This window comes from Aethalodelphis obliquidens, unplaced genomic scaffold (genome assembly GCF_003676395.1).
Source record: "Aethalodelphis obliquidens isolate GAN/ISIS:26980383/991018 unplaced genomic scaffold, ASM367639v1 scaffold26, whole genome shotgun sequence".
NCBI classification, from domain to species: domain Eukaryota; kingdom Metazoa; phylum Chordata; class Mammalia; order Artiodactyla; family Delphinidae; genus Aethalodelphis; species Aethalodelphis obliquidens.
In genome coordinates this window covers 6,149,441-6,164,992 of record NW_020837970.1, presented here as the reverse complement: position 1 = coordinate 6,164,992, position 15,552 = coordinate 6,149,441, and the positions used below count along the sequence as shown (strand labels likewise).

The 15,552-nt window shown below is 39.2% G+C and overlaps 1 protein-coding gene across 3 annotated transcripts in view; it reads right to left on the bottom strand.

Moving 5' to 3' along the window:
* Window positions 1–12,596, bottom strand: part of MINDY2 (MINDY lysine 48 deubiquitinase 2) — a 75,260-nt gene extending 62,664 nt beyond the window's left edge. The window contains exon 1 of one of the 3 annotated variants that reach the window (XR_003436366.1): window positions 11,206–12,127. Coding sequence is in view for 2 of the 3 variants with exons in the window: in XM_027123145.1 (XP_026978946.1) it covers window positions 11,206–12,051 (846 nt within the window). In the remaining variant the exon portion in view is untranslated. Of the gene's footprint in view, window positions 1–11,205 lie in introns of all 3 variants that reach the window. The other 2 variants (XM_027123145.1, XM_027123146.1) reach the window with 2 other exon arrangements.
* Between the last annotated feature and the right edge of the window lie 2,956 nt (window positions 12,597–15,552).

Genomic DNA, 15,552 nt, shown 5'->3' with positions numbered 1-15,552 from the left:
GTCTTGAAATTTCCAAATAATAACAACTGCCTATCATGTCTTGCTTCAAACATTTGAAATAGGAAATGACAACCTTTATAGAGATTTTAGAAGTGGGACAACAAATACGCAAATATTTTAACTATTCCCAAGCATACTGAGCGGTATATTCATTTCCCGAATCTTAGCCAACAAAATATTATGGATGTTCACTAAAGCTAGGGACAAAAGAGTATAGTAGTGAAGAAATGTCTGCCTCCCTCCCACTAATACTTTGGAGCCATCAACAGATCTTAATTTTTTTTAACCACAAAATGATCTTCCTGAATGCTTGCTTCTCTTTTTGCTTCCCTCTACCACCATCACCACAAAAGCAAATGCTGAAGATTTTGTTAATGATCGTAAGACTTTCTTTCCTTTGTCTCTTTAGAGTCTATTAAAGAAAAAACAGGTTATGGGAAAGTTAGCTAAGGATACAGAATTTTAAATTGTGGCATTCTGTCTGAATCTCTAAATTTTAAATCTTATGATGAAAAACAGACAAACAAATGAAGTATGACCTAGGTTCTCAGATGGTCCTCTTTTAGTAATAATCTATAACATATTGTTTACAAGTAAATTAATGTATTCAAGGACATCTGGAAGGTACTCTAAGTAGTTTAAATATTCTTCCTAAAATTTGACCAAAACTTCTCGGTACATATTCACACACAGTTTCAAATTAATAGAGTCCAAATAAAATGAAGCTTTTATTATCTAGGAAAATAAATTATGTCCTATCCTATAAATATTTTATTATTCTAACTAGATTTCTATTAAAATATTTAAATAAAATATTTAATACTAAACACTTAAATTAACAAAAGAATATTTAAATTAACAAAAGAAAATAGCTACTACAACTCTATATATTCAACTATAGGATAAAACATCATTAATCCAGCCCAATTATTCTGTAATTCTTAGTCATTCGAAGAGTGAAGTGTACTTGAGAATAGACTCAAGAGAGACCAAAAATAAAAATAACAAAACCTGCTTAAAGTGTTAATATCCTGAACAGAAATGTAAAACATCTCAAAAGTGATATGCCAAGATTTTGATACCTATAATTATGATATAGGGGAGAGGTGGGAAAAAAATGCAGGGGACCCAGTAATAACAAAGAAATAAGGAACAGTCTATATAGCTAATGGTAAGTATGAAAATGACCAGCCAAAGAACATTGTTAAATGTTTAATTAGAATACCAATTAATAAGTACTCAAGAAATACAGTTTGGGGCTTCCCTGGTGGCGCAGTGGTTAAGAATCCACCTGCCAATGCAGGGAACACGGGTTCGAGCCCTGGTCCGGGAAGATCCCACATGCTGCGGAGCAACTAAGCCCGTGTGCCACAACTACTGAGCCTGTGCTCTGGAGCCCGCGTGTCACAACTACTGAAGACAGCACACCCTAGAGCCCGTGCTCTGCAACAATCAATCAATGTGATACACCACATTAACAAACTGACAAAAAATCATATGATCATCTCAATAGATGAAAAAAAAGCTTTTGATAAAATTCAACATCGATTTATGATAAAAACTCTCAACAAAGTGGGTATAGAGGAAACATACCTCACCATAATAGAGACCATTTATGACAGGGCCACAGCTAACATCATACTCAATGGTGAAAAGCATTTCACCATTTCCTCTCAGATCAGGAACAAGACAAGGATGCTCAACTTTTTTTTTTTTTTTTTTTTTGGCCATCCAGTGTGGCTTGTAGGATCTTAGTTTCCGGACCAGGGATTGAACCTGTGCCCCCTGCAGTGGAAGTGCGGATTCCTAACCCCTGGACCACCAGGAAATTCCCATTACCACTTTTAATCAACATAGTATTGGAAGTCCTAACCACAGCAACCAGAGAAGAAAAAGAAATAAAAGGAATCCAAACTGGAAAAGAAGTAAAACTGTCACTGTTTGCAGATGACATGCTATACATAGAAAATCCTAAAGACACCACCAAAAAGCTACCAGAACTCATCAATGAATTTGGTAAAACTGCAAGATACAAAATTAATATACAGACTTCTAAAAACAGCAACACTTTCTTTCAATGAAATCTTATATAAAACGTTATCTGAAATATATGTATATATATATGTGTGTGCGTGTGTATTTTTTTTTGGCTGTGCCGCACAGCATGTGGGATCTTAGTTCCCCAGCCAGGGATCAAACCCGTGCCCCCTGCACTGGAAGCACAGAGTCTTAACCACTGGACCTCCAAGGAAGTCCCATGAAATATATTTTAAATGAAGAACTGACAGAACTTTGTGACCAGTGAAAAGTGAAGGATGATGGGAAAAGAAAAACTGAAGTTGACTCTAAGGCTCAGGGAACTCTAAAACTTAAGATCCATATATTTGATAAAAATAAGACATTTGGTAAGGGAAGGTAAGTTTGTAGAAGAAAATGATGTCTGCTTCATAACTGTGAAATTTAGTTTGACATTCAAACAGAAAGTTGAGCTGGAACTCAGGAGACAAAAATTTTTTTTTTTAATATTTAGTTAGTTGCACCAGGTGGGCTCCTTAGTTGCGGCTCGCATGCTCCTTAGTTGCAGCATGCAGGCTTCTTAGTTGTGGCATGCATGTGGGATCTAGTTCCCTGACCAGAGATCGAACCTGGGCCTCCTGCATTGGGAGCATGGAGTCTTAACCACTGTGCCATGCAGGGAAGTCCCAGGAGACAAATATTTTTAATTTGTCCGTGAATTATTTGATTCCTGTGCTGTAGTCTGTTTTTGCATTACTTATGGTAAAAAGGATCACTAAATCATACAATTTCTTGGGAATTCCCTGGTGGTCCAATGGTTAGGGCTCTGCACTTCCACTGCAGAGGGTGTGGGTTCAATCCCTGGTTGGGGAACTAAGATCCTGCAAGCAGCACAGCACGTCCAAAAAAAAAAATTTCTTCTCAGTTCAAGTTTCACTGATTTTGAATATGTGGCAAATCATATAGTATTCGTAATTTTTTTAAGTTGAAATTGTGAAGAAATTATAATATAAGTATTATTAATGGGAATCAAAGAGACGAAATGCAGCTTTTTTCAAAATAAGGGCTAAAAAACTTAAGGATCCTTTCAACATGCCTTTAATTCTGGCTCCAGCAAATAAACATGTATTATAAGCTATTATACATCATGCTTTATATTCTAATTTCTTAGAGGTAATATTCATTTATTATTAAGAATAATTACTGTACTTAAAAATACTAAAAATCTAACTGACTTTCTACATGCCATCAGTATTTCAAATCAGGAAAATTTAATAAGAGACAACTTTCAACTTCGGCCAATTTGAAACACCTTTACCCTCAATGTTTATCAGAACTTAGACCCCATTCTCAGAGTAATATCGAGGCCTATTTAAAACTATTTAAAACCATCAGAAACTGCAGATATATTCACATGTATTAGATTTTCAAGAATGTCCTATTTTATATGCAATTCAAAGGTTTTAGAACAATGAAGAATGTTTTTCCAGTGAAATTTTCCCAGTAAAAGATGTATAATAAAAGAAGACATCTTGGTGCTTCCCTGGTGGTGCAGTGGTTAAGAATCCGCCTGCCAATGCAGGGGACACGGGTTCCAGCCCTGGTCTGGGAAGATCCCACATGCTGTGGAGCAACTAAACCCATGCGCCACAACTAAGCTTGCGCTCTAGAGCCAGCGAGTCACAACTACTGAAGCCAGTGTGCCTAGAGCCCATGCTCTGCAACAAGAGAAGCCACCACAATAAGAAGCCCACGCACCACAACGAGGAGTAGCCCCCGCTCACCACAACTAGAGAAAGCCTGCGTGCAGCAACGAAGACCCAAGGCAGCCAAAAATAAATAAATAAATAAATAAGTTTATAAAAATAAATAAATATAAATAAATACAACTTTTTTTAAAAAAGGCATATTTAGTTCAAATTTCACTGGACTTATATTTAAGCAGCTCAGCAAGCTTACCATGCTGAAAATATACCCAAAGAAAAAGTGACAGTGAAACATTTATATTAATTGCTTGAAAGACAGATGAGAATAAGATAAGACAAGAGAACAGTTAAAAGGCTACTAAAGTAGTCCAGAAGAGAGATGAAAGTGGCCTGAACTAGGGTAGTGGCAGGAGAGAGAAAACTTAACTACTGAAAATATCAAAGAAAATACTTAATAAACTTTGATGGTAAAGGCAAGCTCGTTCACCACAGAACTCAAGAAAGGCTCTGAAATTGGAAGTGTCAGATAATTGAGAGGACATGGGATAAAACACAGGGAGCTAAAAACAGAAGGAATCTGTACAAAGAACAGATCCCCAGGATTTGTTCTAAGGAATCGTGAAGTCTATTTCTGCTTCTCTGACTTTATCACTAGCTCTTCTTCCACCCTGGTTTGTCCCAGGCCTATTGTCCACCAGGCTTACTGTTACCTTGAATTTCAACTTTCCAACCAAATATCTGAAGTAAGAGCTCAGGTTCTGAAGTGGGTATAAACTTACCTTGGGTAAGTTATTTATATTTTATGCACCTCAATTTTCTATGTATGTAAAATAGGAACAATATCTACACAAGGATTTCCTGATGTGGTCGAGAAAATTAAAAGAGAAATTGCATAGGGGCTTCCCTGGTGGCGCAGTGGTTGAGAGTCCGCCTGCCGATGCAGGGGACATGGGTTCGTGCCCTGGTCCGGGAGGATCCCACATGCCGCGGAGCGGCTAAGCCCGTGAGCCATGGCTGCTGAACCTGCAAGTCCGGAGCCTGTGCTCCGCAATGGAAAAGGCCACAACGGTGAGAGGCCCGCGTACCACAAAAAAAAAAAAAAAGAGAAATTGCATATAATACATGTAGAATACTTAGCATAGTATCTGGACATAAAAATAATTGAGTACTTACTGTTATTATTCAAAGCCCTAGGATTACTGATACCACCTGTGCTCAAATGTCCTTCACCTGGGACTTAACAGCGACAAGGATGGAAGGAGAATGGGAAGGTTTTCCACTGAAGGACTACTCATAGCAAAGGGAGAGGAGAAAATGAGGACATCACTAATAGGACAACTAACACAGGGAGTATTCATAATCTCATCTGCCCATATCCACTTTATCTGACAAACCCAGAGATATTACATCAATCCTAATTCTTAGGAGAGACTGGAAATGAAAGCCTCGGAAGTGTTGCTTGCACCTTTTGTGTAAACAAAACTCTACCACTGTGTGAAGTTTTTAATCTCTTCTTACAGGATCTATATTAAAAAACAAACAGGGTGGGCACAGGCTAAGATGGAATCTTCAGCTCACCATCTGTTTTTCCATTTTTATAAGTAATACACTTGGAAATCCTCAAAAGAGCTTTGTGCCTACTTTAGGAAAAGGGGAATATGAGAAAATTTGTGCAACTGCAATATTCCTATGAGTCAGGAAGTAAAAAAAGAAGGTAAAACCTAGTCAAAAGTAAGAAGAGGTATCTGTGAAAAGGTATGAGAAAAGAAAGTCATCAAGGAGGGAGGGAGAATTAGAGCAAAAGCTTTCTGGTAAGAAGCTCACCCTCTGCAGGTGATAATGAGACAGAGGATATGTCCGCTGGAACTTCACTGAATTTTCTGCTAATGGCCTTTTGCTCATTTTGCTCTTGGGTCACTCATCTTTTTCTTTCTAATTTATAAGGGCTCTCTGTAAATTAAGAAATTAGCCCTTAGACACATACAGTAATCTAGCAGATAATTCCCTTAGTTTGTAGTGTGTGTTTTGACTTGACTTAGTTCCTGGTGAAGTTTTTTTGGGGAAGGGGTATCTTTTTGTCCTTTTTCTTTTTTTTAACCTTAAGTTTTTTGTTTTTTACTGAATCAAATGTATCAATTTTTATTTTATATTGATAGTTTCTAGGTTTAATGTCTGGAACAACAAGCCTAAGGTAAACAAACTTGCTTAAGAATCCTGCTGTTCCTCCCTTGATGTGGAGTAGGAGATCGTCTCAGCACCTGCTAAGCAAAGAAAGAAGAGGAAGAATTTCCCACCCAAAGGATTAGGGAGGAGAGGGGATGTGCTTCCAGCATCTTAAATCAGAATAGTGCATTCAGTCTTCCACTAAAATGCTACATAATAATTAGATACATAATGATTAGATATTACAATGCTATATGTCTTCTATTATAATGTACAGTATAAGTTATATATATATATGTGTATATATATATATATTTTTTGAGTATGTGGGCCTTAGAACCTATATTCTTTCTATAAGAAAACAAAAGTGTGACAAAGCAGGGACTCCCTCTATTATTAAAGTAATACCTTCATAAACATAAAAATATTAAGGCAGAAGCTTTTAAAAATGTTTCATAATGCAAAATTTGAATCATATGGAAAAGCCAAAAAGTAACAGCATAATGAACTTCCAAGTACCCATCACTCTGCTTCAGTATTTATAACATAGGCCAATAACATCAGAAAGTAAATTTTATATTTTATATATCTTCTGACTTGATTTTTATAAACACAACTGATTAATTGGGCCACAGCCCTCAAATAAAAAATGGCATTATTTTATGAAAGATTAAAGAAAAACTATTAAAAAAACACCAAAAAAAAGTCTAAAATAAAGAAGCAAAATGAAAATGTATTCTAAGACTTCAATTTGGGTCAATTTACCTGGTGTCGGCTAAAGAGAATTAGAAATTTGAGCTTGAATTAAATTTAATGAACAGATTTCCTTCTTTCTTGATTTGTTGGATTATCACAGCTCAACTATTTTACAGATGAGTGATGATCACCTACTTTCCATCAGTCCTAAACCAACACTTTTCATTAAAACTCCAACATTTCCAACTCAGTACTTACCACGTTTGATCATTTTAACTGTCATCTCTCACCCAGAATCATCATGGCACTTACTTCCTTTGAATCACTCAAATCTTCCTAATGTATTCAGTTTATTGATTTTTTTGTTTTTTTAGTTCCTCAACCAGGGACCGAACCCGTGCCCCCTGCAGTGGAAGCGCAGAGCCTTAACCACTGGACTGCTAGGAAATTCCTTACTGATTTTTCTTATTACTTCATTCTCCCCCAAAAAAGATGATCAACTGTTTTACTTTCAATTCTTAATTCCATTGACTCTCCATGAATCAACCCTTGAAAAGCCCAATACATGATAATCCTAACCAGACATTCTTCCTGCTCCTATTTCCAGAGATGAGAGAACTATTTTGGGGGGGGTGGAAGCAAAATTGACATACTAGAAGTTTTAAAAGAATACCCCAATTTATCCATGGCCACTGAGTACTTTCTGCTTATGCCTCAAATTCCTAGGCATAATCTTCAATGAGATGAGAACTTCTTTAAAACACAACATAATTTTCTCACAAAATTCACCCTTCGATGCTTTACAACTTCTCTCCTTAATTACTGGCAAGTTCAATAGCTATTACTGATGAGATCATCTGTTATTCTGCCAAAATGGAGAATAAGTCCTCAATTTTCATGTCTCTCTATCTTAACATGACCTTGTCTTTGTATCTTCCTTCCATTACTTCAGAAAAAAAGATTGTTGTTGTTTTCCTCTGAAGAGAATTTTACCACCTATTCTGAGGACTCCATGTTATCCTGACTTTTTAGCGACCTTGTTCTCATATCTGTCCTTTTTGGCAAAATCTTTCCTACTCCACCAGTTCCTTGATGTTGCTGCATTTAACAATGATAACTGACCTTTTTTTTTTTTTTTAAATTAGAGTCTCTCTCCCACACTACTATCATGACTTTGTCCTATCTCTAGTTCTCATTTACATCTCAAACTGTGCCTATACTGATTTCTTTTACACTCTCTCATCTTTACTGCTTAGCATTCCCTTCTCCCCAGCAACTTTATTCCTCTGTTTTCCTCTTTATTCCTCTGTTTTCTCTATGTCTACTGGAGAACTGGATGGAAGAGGGAGCGAGAAAATAGAGGGAGGATGTTTATAATGGCAATTTGCAGTTCCTCACATATACTGGGATGACAAATAGTTGAGAACTATTCACCACTCTCTTTGGAGAATTCATGTATTCTCACTGATACCATACTTATATCTATGCAATAATTCTCCAGTTCAATTTTTCTCATAATTTTTACGTCTTTCCTGAGGCCCATTCTATGTTTCTGGAGGCATAATGAACATTTATATTTTTATGTCCCACTAACAGACAATTCCAACCTGACACAGCCAAACTCTGACATCAACTTTCCCATCTAAAACACATTCTCTACCTTTTGAATGATCCAACCAATCCTTATTACCCAATTAGAAAAAGTGTCACATCCTTCATTTCCTATATCCAGATAGCAATCAATTCATCATTTAGGCTGTGACATTATCCTCAACAGAGAGAAGGGGCAGAGAATTTCCCATCCAAAAGAGCTATCCTCATCAATTCTTCCTGCTACACTCACTACAATCTCACCTCCAGTCAAATCTCAAATGAAAAGACCCCTTTCTTTATGTCATTCCTCTATCCAGTAATTTATAGTAGCTTCCTATTATCAGCTGTATATAAAGTCTAAACATGTCTAATGATGGGTCCTCTGAAATCTGACAACTACCTTCATACCCTATTTACTATTTTTCTCTACTACGGCATTTCTCAAACTTTTTGGTCTCAAGACCCTCTTCAGTCCTAAAAATTATTTAGGATCACAAAGAGCTCTTGTTTAAGTGGATTATATCTATCAAGATTTACCATACTAGAAATAAATATTGAGAAAAATTTTAAACACAAGAATGCACGAGCACAGATTCTGTTAACTGTCAGAGCAATTATGTCATCACACATCATACAGCCTGAAAAACTCTACTGACACTGAGAGAATGAGAGCGAAAAAGGCAAAAAAAAACTGAGTACTATTATGAACAGTACTGACCTTAGAAGCCCTGGCTCACTTTGAGAACACTGCTCTATCCAAACTTGCTTCTCTTAATCGATCTCCCCATCAATCACTGATGATTACTGATGAGTAGTTTTTGTGTGCATCAATAGCCTTGAGGCAGAAAAAACGCTAAGAGCCAAAGATTTATAAAACAATCTCGAAGTACCTTAGCATGCCTGCTCATTCAGATTCTAACCCACCTATCAATTTTATTTCCTGCTACTGCCATTTCCTTCTCCTCCTCCACTGCACTCCAAGCAAGGTTGGAGTCTCCAAATAGAAAATACCTTTTTCTGCTTCAGCATCTTTGAACACACTATTCCCTCTGCCTCGAAGGAACTTCTCTTACTCATCCATCAGACCCAGTACACAGGTTACCTCTTCTGTGAAGCTTTCCCTTGACATGTTCCACTCCCAATTACACTTTTCTCTGTAATTCCATAGCATATTTAGAACTTCTACATTGCAATGTGGTTATTGTTTATATGTCTGTCTCCCCATTACCAATGAGCTACATGAGGGCACACGTGCATCTTACTCATCTCTGTATTTCTAGTACCTCACATATAGTGGGAACGCAAATGTATGCTGTCTTTCAAAGACCAATTCAATGCTCATCTATCCCCAAATATTTGAGACCATGGTACTTGCTCTTTCCTCTGAACTTCTGCAGTACTATGTAGAAACTAGGAAGTGAGAAAAGCCTAAAGGAAACTGTTACTCCTTCTGACAGAAAGGCTGGGGACTTTGGCTCATAGGATGATATTTAACTCCCTAGTCTGACATTCAAGGGCTTTCATCAAGGGGCTCTTCACCTTTTCAATCTTATTTTCTATTATCCTGCAATATGAACTTACCACTCCTGTCATCCAAAACATACACACACACACACACACACACACACATTATCCATTTTATTTTCATCCCTTTTATTTATACCCTTCCCTCTCCCAGGAATTCCATTTTCCTGTTATTTTAAATCCTACTTTTCCTTAAAAGCTTCCTTCAAGATCTAAAAATTCCATGAAGCTCTCTGGGACTATGCCAGACCAAAGGAAAACTTCCCCTTTGGGGATGTCTAATGCATTTCAATCTGCTTCCTATAACCTAGCATTTATAGTGTATTGTCTTGCATTGTTCTTTAGTAATTTCAAGTAAGTCGATGCTGCAACTCCAAATAGCTCAACAGCTCTTCAAGAGCAGGCAGTTTTCACTCAACACATTTGAGTGCCATTATGTACTAGATACTGGTAAGATATAATCTTATTTCTTTTGCATTAGCCCTTGCTAGAAAGGAAGATGAAGGGACTTAATAAACACTATTTCCTTTACTTGATTTTCTTCCTAACTAGTCACAATAATCCAGATTATTTTTTTCTAGGGAACATTTTATCTATAGATACAATTCTCAATTTAAAAGTAAAATATGTACTCTAAGATGCATGTTCTCAGCACTCTAAAACTGCAAGCTTAAATAAGACACTTCATTTACAGGTCCCCAATATATTGAGTCCTCAATATACTTCCTTTTGAAGGGCCCTTCCCTCTTTTGCTCCTTTAACTTGAATATATCTTTTCTTATTTTAGTTGTTATAATTTTAGCTCCCTTAACACATTCTGATGTGTGGTTACTGGTAATAATGCCAGACTCTTTAAGTAGAGTCAAAGAAATGAGGCAAGTAAAAATCATGCATAAAATAAAAACAATCTTTGAAAACCAAGAAGTTATGGTAATTAGGTCTCAGGCCACTGCTTTTCCTTAAATGGAATTTGTCTAAGGGGCCACATCTTCCCCAGCACCATGTCCTTAAGTATCCACACCCAAATGGAGCAAGCAGGAGTTGGAAAATAGACTAAACGTAACCATCAAACTTGCTCCCTGATATCACGGATTGATGGTAACTTCTGAAGATGACCTTCCCCATTTCTTCACTCTTTTGCATATGTGATAAAGTCAGTAAGAAGGAATAACACAGAAAAATATAGGTTAAAAAAAATAAATCAAAGGGTTTAGGATGCTCCTAGTCCCGGCTGTTTCCAAGTATATCAGCCATAGCTGAATGCTGAACGTTCATCACTAAACACTGCAAGAGAGACCTGAGGTTGCCGGCAATTCTTTCTGACATACATATGAGAACACTCTTCCAACAAGAGAGTCTCAGAACGAGTTTCATGTAAGAAGAAAAAGGGACGGATTGATGAATGAGGGAAAAAAAGGAAGAAGCCATCAGCTGACAGGCAGCAGCTCCCTCGCCCCGTGTTCCCCCTCCCCGAAAGCTGTAGGAAATATAAAGCTGCGGACTGTACCTTCCAGGCCAGAAGCAAAACATTGAGGATGGCCAGTAAAGGGCAGGGGCCATTCTCATTCTGCGTGATGATGGGTGTGTTCTCTTCCTTCCACTGGATCCACTTGATATGATAAACAGATTGTCCCGGGAAGCGTTCCTTGGAGGCCGCCAGCACCTGGGCTGCTTCCCCCTCCTCCTGCTCCTCCTCTCGGCACAGAGGCACAGCCCGGGGCAACACCGCCGCTCCCTCCTCCTCCTCGGGGACCCTGTTCTCAGCTCCTTCCTCACTATTGAACTCGGAGCTACTCGGGAAAGAATGCAGGTTAGAGAACGACTCCAGGGAGTCCAGGCTCGGCGATTCCCCGGGAGGGCTCGGGTCGCTGCAACTGCTGCTGAGGCCGCCGCCGCTGCTGGGTTCCTCGGAGCCCGCGGCCGCCGACTCTGCCCGGCAGGTGCCGGCGGGATCCGCGAGGGCGCCCGCCTCTCCGGCCGGAACCAACTCATGGTCGGCTCCGGCCTCAGCTGCCTCCGGGGAGGCGGTCACCTTGTGCTGCCCTGTCAGAGGCGCCTTCTGGGCAGCAGGACTCTCCAAATCGCTCCCCTTCAAGTCCAAGTCCGGGAGGGAGCTGCAGGGTACGAGAACCCGAGGCGAGCCGGCGGGAGAAGCCGAGTCCGAGAGGCTCCTCCCGGCGGCTGCCGCCCCCTGCCCCTTCCCGCCGCTGCTCTCCGCCGCCCATACTCCAGGACCATCCCCAGCGGCGAGCCTGGTCTCCTGTCGCCCTTCCTGCGGAGAACCTGTCCCTGGCGCCGGCCCGGCGGCCACTCCGTGTTCTAGCGGCTGCAGGCTCTCAGGGCCGCTCTCCATACCCAGCCGCCCGCCCCTCGCTCTAAAGAGACCGCGGCGGGTTCTCCTCAGACAGCGCCTCAGACGCCATGACAGCGGCACTGGCAGCTACAGCGCCCTTGCGCGGCCTGGGCCAGGCACGTCACGGAGGAGGGCACCGGGAGCGAGCGCGCGCGCCGCCGCGCTGTCCGTGGGCCCGGGGCATTCCTGCGCGCCGCTGAGGGAGGGCGAAACTCGCTGCGGCCGCCTATGCGGCCCCGCCCCTCCCGCGCGCCCGCGCGCTCTTGCGCGGGGCGTGGAGGGCGAGGCTAGGAGGGTGTGGCCAGGAGGAAAACATCCTCTCATTTTGTGGCCGGAAGTTGGACTTCGGAGCTGCTCGACCGCGCGCGGCTTCTTTAAAGGCCAGCTGGGAGGCGGTCAGCTAGATGTGACCCTTCAGAACTGGGTCGTGTGTGGTTCAACCTTGGACTGAGGGATGGGGAGGTGGCAGTGGTTGTAGTATTTGGAAAAGAGCTCATCCCTGAAGAGCTCCGGAGATTTGTTTACCCAGCTTGTAATATGGAAAATGGAAGGAATTTCATACGAGATATAGATTTTAAAGACTGAGATCCACTCGAGGTGTTTGGATTACTGCACTGCACAATTTCCAGTCTCCCTCGGTTTTGGCTGAGAAACACCGTGCTCCTCACCAGCTACTGGTGAAAACGTTCGCCCTACATGAGGCATCAGTGCGGTTGTGGATATTGGCCTGCGCGGCAAAAAAAAGTGGGTAATTTGGGCCAATCATAATAAATTAGCTTGTGCTTGCATTAGCCAAGTCTTTGCTGTTTTGTTGACTTGGCCTCATTTTGCATGGAGTGGGAAGTGCCTGTTCCTGAAAAAGTGACTTTTCTATTGAGAATCTACTCCTCTTAAGGCCATTCAGTTTTAAGACAGGGCAGACAGAGTAGGCTGGAAGTTTTGTTGGTGACAAAAGGGGATTTGGGTGCTAGTCTAACCCACTGCGATCTGTTCCCGACAAGGACTTTTTTTTTTTTTTCTTTCCATATTTTCTAGGTTCTGGGGATCCAAAACTTGACAAGATGGGTCTTCCTTCGTAGTCAGATATATAAATTCCTGATACCTAATAGAATGTGGTCTTTTTGTATCTCTTTTGATTAGGGAAGATAGACGAAATTAGTAAGCAGTGTTGCATTCACTCATTTAACATATTTCAATACCCATTATATTGCTGGATACTATGTTTGGCACTGGGGATGCCATGGTGAGTAAGAGGAAGGGCTCATATCTTCTTGCGGTTTACTGTCTAGAGGTTTTTTCTTATTGCTACATTTTAAATATTTGCTTGGGCAGTACAATTTCCTGACAATGTAGGAAAAAGGTGCAACACTGTAAAAAGGTGGAATGCCTTTCCTTCCACCTTTTTACAGTGACAATGTTATGATATTTAGTCAACTCTTGGCAAGGAGGAAAATTAGAAGAGATAATAGAACGCTTGTTCAAAATATTGAGTTTAGGTCTCCATGTCAATCTGTAAACAATAAATACTATTGTTCCAATTAGAATTTTTCCCTGAAAAATAATTGCAAATGTTAACAGATTTAGATATATGTTGCTAGATTAAGCACTTTACAGTATTTAAGATCATTAAGTACAAGTGAGAATATTACAGATTTTAGGAAATTCAGAACTTAGCAAGGTGCCTTGACTATAAAAAAGAAATTTGTAAAGGTGTATTACATGAAAAAAAATTGAATGACTGAATCATTTATAGGCCAGAAACCATAGAAGAGCTAAAAATCATGAAACAAGCATCTCAAATAATGACCTTTCACCATTTTTCAAAGATGCTACTTAGATAAGCCTTCTTGCTCTGGTAGTTTTTATTAGTATATGTTTCAAATGTTCACATGCATAATTTAATAACTTATTTATAACAAAGAAACAGAACCAGTTTTTCTTTTCATATGTTGTCAGCAATTATGTAGGTCAAGATGACCAAATATATGTATTTAAGTTTGTGAAAATGAACATAGTATTTTTCTAAGGGAGGTGGGGAGTGGCATTTAGGGACAAATGTCAGAAGATAATAAACTAGAAAATGTTTCATTCTTTTTTGCTTATTTGCATCTTTAGTTAATTGTGAGATAAAATATACCATTTTAAAATAAGCTGGTTACTATCCAAAATTCTTAAATTATTTGTCAGAGTTACAGATGTAATAGTGTTAAAAGTTAAAAGAGTTACAGATGTAATAGTGTTAAAAGTCAAATAGTTTCTGTACAAACAAAGCAGTTCTCTGCTCTATGCCTCCACAATGAAGCAGTCCCATTCAACTCCTAGATATTTTTAGCTCCTTATCTCCATATTTCTGAGTAACATGATTCCACTCTGATTTCTTCGTTTAAAAATTGTAGATATTGTTTATTGATTTATTCCCATGAAAGATGGGGATTTGGTTCTTTTCTCTCACACCATTCTTCCTTCTCTTGCTCCAACCTCCCAATTATTTCAAATTTTTGATCAAAGTACTCAAAATTTAAAGCACTAGATTTATATATATGTTATTCACCACTAAATCAGGTATTTTACTGCGACTGTGATTACTTTTTTCGTTAAAGTTTCGTTTTCCCTGGAATTAACAATTGCCTCATTATTTTGTTTGTTTGCTTTACTCTTCACCTACCACTAACTCAGGCAGACTTACCAGTAGGGTCAACCATATCAAGTTACTTCTCACACCCATTTTAATCTTGGGTACATCTCTCCTGGAACACTCCTCTTGCTCTGATCTGGACTTGTTTTATAGGCCTGCTGCACAGCTGTCATCCTGGGATTTCTCTTTACTGTTGTTTTAGGAATTCCTTCTTCCTCTCTTACATGTTGATTACTTTCTGTCTTGGATCTCCTGTCTCCCTGTTTCCTTGATTTGGTGAAACATATTCTCAGCTTCCTGAGAAAGTGTGCATAGGAAGCCCATTTTTGTAGGTCATGTTTGTTTGAAAATAGCTAGACCTTTATTCTACCTTTACATTTTATAGTTTGGCTGGATATACAACTCAACATTGGATACTTTTTCTTCATTTTAGTCATTGATCAACTGTCTTCTAGCTTCTAGGTGATTGTAGAGTAGTCTGATACTATTGGACTCTGGATCCTTTGTATATAACCTATTTCTTTGACATTTATTTGATCTTCTCTTTCTTCTTGGGGTTCTGACATTTCAGTATTTGATATACCTTTGGGTGGGTCTTGCTTTATTCATTGGGCTGGGTATTTGGTGATCACATTCAATGTAGAAACATGTCCTTCGGTTCTGGGAAATCTCTTTTTTCATTTCTTTTATTAATCTTATCTTTTCTCTAATTTTATTTATCTTTTCTTTCTAAGAGATTTCCTCAAATTTGTCTTTCAGTTATTTTAAATGCATTGTTTATTGACACTATTGTATATTAAATTTACAAGAGTTCTTTCTAGTTCCTTTATATTGTTTGATGGCATCCTGACCTTTCATCTCAGAAT